Source organism: Clinocottus analis, unplaced genomic scaffold (genome assembly GCF_023055335.1).
Source record: "Clinocottus analis isolate CAN_PGR_092001 unplaced genomic scaffold, fCliAna1.0.p SCAF_7, whole genome shotgun sequence".
In the NCBI taxonomy this organism is placed as follows: Eukaryota; Metazoa; Chordata; class Actinopteri; order Perciformes; family Cottidae; genus Clinocottus; species Clinocottus analis.
In genome coordinates this window covers 11,236,536-11,242,943 of record NW_027176229.1, presented here as the reverse complement: position 1 = coordinate 11,242,943, position 6,408 = coordinate 11,236,536, and the positions used below count along the sequence as shown (strand labels likewise).

The following is a 6,408-nucleotide window of genomic DNA, read 5'->3' as shown; positions in this document are numbered from 1 at the left end:
GTATCCTACATAAAGCTGTGATTTTTTTTGTGCAAGTTTTCTTCTGCATCACTTAGGGTTATAAGGAAGTATATTAAAAGGTGAATTTAAGAAAATATGCAAAAAAAACATTTTTCATAGTAAATAAAATACATTGAAATTCCTTAAAATCAAGCAATAACATGATACACAAACATACACATACTTTGTTCTTTTTGTGTGAAAATTGAATCATTTGATTTTTAATACATATTGCTTTTATACAAATATACACTGGAATATACAAGATTATAGGATATTTGAACAGTGTTATTAGATCCTACATCATTCATGGACATTTTCTTGTGAAATAACATCATTGGCTCGACCTCAAAATACCTTTAAATTCATTCATAAACATCATTATAATAAATCAGCTGGAACACGTTTCTTAGCACAGTTTCATCAGTCAGACAGACAAAAACTGGTGGTTGCAGTCTGTCAGCTGGAGTCCCAGCGTGGCTGGCAGTGGGAGGATCACAGCACAACATGTATGAAGAGAGCCATGATGGCAGCGCTGATCAGCCCAGAGATAGGAACCGTTACAAACCAGGCGATGAAGATGTTCCGGAAAAGACGCCAGTCAACTGATTTCCTGGAGCGCAGCCATCCGACGGCCACCACAGATCCCACCTGTGTCGATATAAAAGTCAGTTGTGCTTGCTTACTTTTCTTTATGGCCCTTCTTGTCCAGATGCATGCATTTTGAAGGATGTATTTATTGTTAAACTGAAAATACCTAAATATAATAAATATTAAAACAAAAATTAAGTTGTGACTATTGGGTTGATGAATATGCAATATTTTTATTAACACATACTTGAATCGGAACCTGCTTTTGATTATCATAATCTATCTATCTATAATTAGGTTTCAGAGTTTTGAGTATCGTTACCTTGCAGTGGGTTGTGCTGACAGGAAGACCAACATTGGAAGCCACAACAACTGTGAGTGCTGACGCTAGCTCAATGCTGAATCCACTAAATTGAAAGAACATATGTTAGTACGCTTTGACTATCACACACATCAGAGTTGTAGGTTGCAGGATATAAATGTGTGGCAAACCTGGAGGGTGTAATGGGTGTGAGGTCTTTGCCCATGGTTTGCATCACTCTACGTCCCCATACCCAGAGTCCAGCACAGATGCCCACTCCACCGTAAAGAAGCAACCAAATGGGTGTAGGTGCGTTGGACACCACAGAGCCGCTGTCATACAGAAGCCAGAGAGCCACCAGCGGACCGATCGCATTGCTAGTGATACAAATGGCTTTTGTAATACCTCTGAAGAACCAGCACATGCATAAATTCCTCAGGACAAAACAACCTGTGCCTACCTGACATCGTTTCCTCCGTGAGCAAAAGAGCCAAAGCATGCTGTGAGTATCTGCAGGAACTGGAAGAGCAAGGAGACGGCTGCTTGGTCGACCTCCAGTTCATCCTCTTCCAAAGCGATGTCCTTGCCAGCTTCCTGAGTCACACTCTCTTCCTGAACTGCACTCCCGTTGGTCACTGCTGAGCTGTAGCTGCTGTCACTGCCCACCCTCGGTCTTCCTTGCAGCTCACCATCCAGGTCCTTGTATTTAGGATCTCCTTGAATGCCATAAATAGCCATAGTGTAGGAGGTGTAGCTGTTGTTCCTCCTGATGGGTCGCTCCTCTGTATCACTGTCACCAATGCAGTCACCGACCTTAGCCACATGAAGCTTGTGTAGCAGGTCTTTGTAAAGGCCAGAATCTTTGTGGATCGCGTGGGATCGTCCACTATGAGGATCAGTGATCATCATTGCGCCAACAGTGCCATTTAGACCTATGGAAATAAAAGAAATGGTGAACTTAGTCACTGGTTATATAACCAGTTCACAAAGTTGAATAAAGCGTAAATTAGGTAATTAATCTCAAGCTATTCTTTCTCACCATTGCTGAAATCCAAGTCTTTGGCTTCCATGTCATTGTTGTCCAAATCAGCTTCCTCTGAGCCTCCAAGTTTGAAAGCCACCTTTTGACTGTCTGCCTGCGGAGTCTGGTGTTCGGGGACACAAGGTGTTGAGGTCTGCTTTGCTGGCGCATGTGTGCTGGAGTTCTTCTCCATTAATGGAGTTTCACAGGGAGCAGAAGCTGTTTCACCTGAAGTACATTTTTTGTGCAATATCTTTCATGAAAGAGCAAACATGTAAAATAAAGTGTAAGATGAAGGCTAAGATTAACTCACGTTTGATTTTCCTCTTCAGGTACGGACAGACAACGAACCAAACGACCAAGGCTGTGATAAGGGCACAGCCCAGCGCAATGCACAGTGTAGCCCACCATGGCATTCGGTCAAAACCCAACACTGTTCACACAAGACAGGGACATGAGAGAGAACTCTGTCTCAGATAAGGTGAAACAGAAACTTAAACTGCTTTTTTCATTTATTCACAACTGATGCTGCTCCTTTTAAAATGATGAGAAAGGAATCTGTTAGTAGCCAATTTACACATTCCTATACCGTTAATCCTACATTTAGAGACATTGTAACATCTCTGACATGCGGTATCATGTTATACTTCCAGGGGAAAAAAGTGATAACTTTTCCAAAGTAACCACTTGTCGTCCTGTCTCAGGAGTTGTGGTCACAATGTTTCAACGGCCTGCTCCAATGTATTAGTATGCTCTTCCAGATAACAGTATCAGCAAGAGTACACAGTGTGCCAATCAGATAGTGTTCAAAAGAGCAGTCTTGCAATCAAGTGATAATATGCTCACTATGCACTGTAATTTGACTTTTCTTTCAACGCTTGCACAGATGAGCTAAGCTGCTGTTGCTGTCACTGCTAGAATTATATGGCTCAAGGAAGGTTAGTATGACAATATTGAATTGTCTATCACAGACACAACTTACCCGTTTGCTCATGTAGACAACAGCATGATAACAACAAATAAGAAGCCATACAGTAAAATAAGGGGCTTTCATTATCAACATGTATGTGAAGCAAAAAAAAGTGTCAGAACAAAACGTTGGCTGGAACATGTGTGTGTGTGTGTGCGTGCGCTCTGCTGTATTACTCGGTAATATTGCATCGCAGGAGTTATGGTGTGTTATATCTTGTGACCCACACACACCGGCCTGCAGCCTTCAGTAAAGGGCCCAGGCCAGCTGACCTCTCGATAAGTTCAATCCTGCAAATGAAACAAAAAGGAATGGAAATCGGCCATTTAATACGTGTTTCTTTCTCAAAGTCCCATTCAACTGGTTTTACTTTATTCTTGCTGTGTTTGGTGGCTTCAGTGTTGTGAAATTCTGACTTAAATAGGGCCTGACCGTTTTATTACTGGCGTTATATTAAAAATAACAGCTTATCAGACAGAAATGCCAGGATAGATGTGGTCCAAAATGACCAAGGCAAAAACGATCTCCGTTTTTTTTCAACTAAAATGTTTCTTCTTAGTTTGTCACCTACTTTGTCCTAAGAAGACTGTCATCAACTCTCCTCTATGTCTCCTGTGACATTTACTCAGACCTCATGTTGCTCCAGGGACTTCAACAGCTGCTGTGTGAATCAAAAGAAGCATTGGTGTGGCATGTGGACGTGGTACTCACTAGGTGCTCCTGTAAACATGATGGAGAAGAGGTTGATGCCCATAGTGATGGCATAGAAGATGGGAAGAGCTCTAAGGCCATTGGGAACAGGGTCAACCTGTGGATATCAATGTATGAGCGCAGGAGTTGTAACAGTATGTAAACGCTGCGTGAGCACTGACCCATCAGTATTAAACATTCAATAACATTGTATATAATAATACATCAGTCTTCTGCAGAATAATAACATTCATTTGTCAATGTACTTATATGTATGTATCAACAATAAATGAATACATTTTACTCGAGTATTTTCATATTGTATTGATACTTTAATTTGTGTACAGGATATTAACTCTTCATCCACCACTGGTGATTTTATCAACCATGTACACTGTGGCTCGTGTTACAGGAACATTAGGCTTACCTTGTTTAGAATGAATTTGCGAACAAAATAAAAGAGAATGCCCGACATGATGCCTGAGAGCAAAGGTGAGAGGAACCAGGATGCCACTTTGGATAGGAAAGACATTTGAAACAACATTTATTATTGAGCTTTTAGCGACACTTGTATTTCACATTAAACAGATACGCCGACCACAACATATATTTACCAATGCGCAGTAGCTCCATCCATTTGACCCCTTGATGACCTCTGGCTACCATGGAGAAGCCAATTGTGGCTCCAACAATGCAGTGGGTTCCAGAAATGGGGAGCTTCAGGAAAGATGCAACCAGCTGCCACACAGCAGAGCCTGTGGGACAAAAACACAAGCAAGGCCTGTTCTCACGATCCGAAAATAAAAGTGTCTTAAATGTGCTTTCCTTTATTGTCATGACACCATTCCAGCAAGTTAAAAAGGAATTTCTCATATATATATATATATATATATATATATATATATATATATATATATATATATATATATATATATATATATATATATATATATATATATAAAAATATGAGTGCTTACCAAACATTGCACTAACTGATCCTGCCATCAGGACGTGTTCAGAGCCGTTGTACATCTGGACGTCAATGATGCCCTTTCGGATGGTCTCGCTGACTTTGGCCCCCAGCAGCACAGACCCCACCGTCTCAAAGACAGTAGCCAGGATGCAGGCCTGACGCAAGGTGACCACTCCAGAGCCCACCGCAGTACCGAAGGAGTTGGCCACATCATTGGCCCCCACAGAAAAAGCCAGGATGAAGGCAATGATGAAGCCTAACACCAGCAGCCAAAAGTAGCCTGACATGGTCGACTGAGAGGCCAGAACTACTGTAGTGGCAGCCGCCAGGGTTGCTAGTGTCGTTGTATCCATCACTACTTGAAATTTAATTGAATTCAAACAAATAGAGTTAAACCAAGCCAATAGACTGGTTAAATGATGACTTATGAGGTAATATGTGTTTATACATAAATTGAAACCACAAAAATTAATTAACCTCAGTTCCTTTCCCCTTAGTTTAGTTCCAATAGTACTAATGGGAAGAGATCAAAATGTATTGCTAGCTAGGGATGTATGGTTTGTCTGTTGGTTTCATCATGAAATGACAGCTTGTAGAGACGAGAGAGACGTCCATTGTGACAGCGAGCTGCTGATGATACACACTGCAAAAGCACATAAAATACCTGAGTCAGTGGTTAATATTCCTTATTTACTGGTTAGAAAAACAACGTTAGGTTACATATTAACAAGCCCAAAAATAGCTGACAAGACCAAACAGCATGCATCATTTTGTTCTGCAGGCATGATTAACAATGTTGTGGAAAAGGGAAGTGCTTATGAGAAAAGGTTTTATATCAGTAAGTCATTGATAGGGCGAGCCACATTGAAGGCTACGGATAGAGCACAACATTACTGTAGAGCTATCTATCTGAACAGGAGGCTTTAGAGATGTGAGTCGATCACAACATGAGATGAAGTAGGCCTGGAAACAATTTATATAACAAGACAGAAGGTTCAATTAATGTACAGTTTGTGTAAGCATTCATTTACAAAAGAATACTCATTGTTAATATGATTATCATCCTTTGCTGAAGTGGGACATTGGGCTGGAGTACAACAGTGTAGTATATTCTAGGATTTGCTATTATGTAAATGTAGCTAATATTTAAATTGAATGAAATTCGTGTGCGATGAAATCCAATGCAGTAATTATTTGACTTAATGACTTAATGACTTGTCTAAATGTGTAGCAGCAATAAACCGGTTCACAATTAGCGTCACATAATTATAGTATAGCCTCTACACTTTCCCGTGCGTTGTGGAATCACAAATAAATCCACTTAAAGAGGTCAAAAAGCTGCAAATAATGGGCGTATTTCTTCAGTTTGAACAAACTCAGCACCAGTATAGAACATAGCGGTATGCTAATCTTCTAAGCTGATATTGCATAATTCAAATGTAGCGACATAACAGGAGAGAAGAATACATGAGAGAGAAAATGAAGTCAAAATACTTACAGTTCAAACCAGAGTGAAAGTTTTCCGCTGCTTGTTTTGGTCCAACGCACTCGGTGTGTGTGTGTGTGTGTGTGTGTGTGAGCAGGTGAGAAGCAGCCGTGTGCAAAGTGAAAGGATGGTATCAGCTGGAGGAGGAGGGCAGTCTGTAACGTTTGCAGGTCCCTCTTGGAGGTTGCTTTATATATTGAGCTGGTTTAGTACACGCCTTTCCGAACCGGTCATGAGACCGCTGTTGCTTCAAGCTAATGTTTAGCGTATTTGTTGGCAGGGAGGAATAATTATAGTTGTCTTGGATTATGTTGTTTGCCCAAAAGGCCAATGTGTGTTTTTCCTCACCACCATGGATATACACATATATTGTTTT

The 6,408-nt window shown here is 40.7% G+C and overlaps 1 protein-coding gene across 1 annotated transcript; it reads right to left on the bottom strand.

Moving 5' to 3' along the window:
• Positions 1-213: 213 nt before the first annotated feature.
• slc20a1a (solute carrier family 20 member 1a) lies at positions 214-6,183 on the bottom strand. Its single transcript, XM_068605122.1, has 11 exons — positions 6,045-6,183; positions 4,551-5,189; positions 4,188-4,328; positions 4,001-4,086; positions 3,595-3,691; positions 2,227-2,346; positions 1,932-2,141; positions 1,353-1,824; positions 1,084-1,269; positions 914-998; positions 214-651 (listed from the first exon to the last, which is right to left on the bottom strand). Exons 2-11 carry the CDS (start codon positions 4,897-4,899, stop codon positions 496-498), a joined length of 1,902 nt encoding a protein of 633 aa, XP_068461223.1. The 5' UTR covers positions 4,900-5,189; positions 6,045-6,183; the 3' UTR covers positions 214-495.
• Positions 6,184-6,408: the final 225 nt, after the last annotated feature.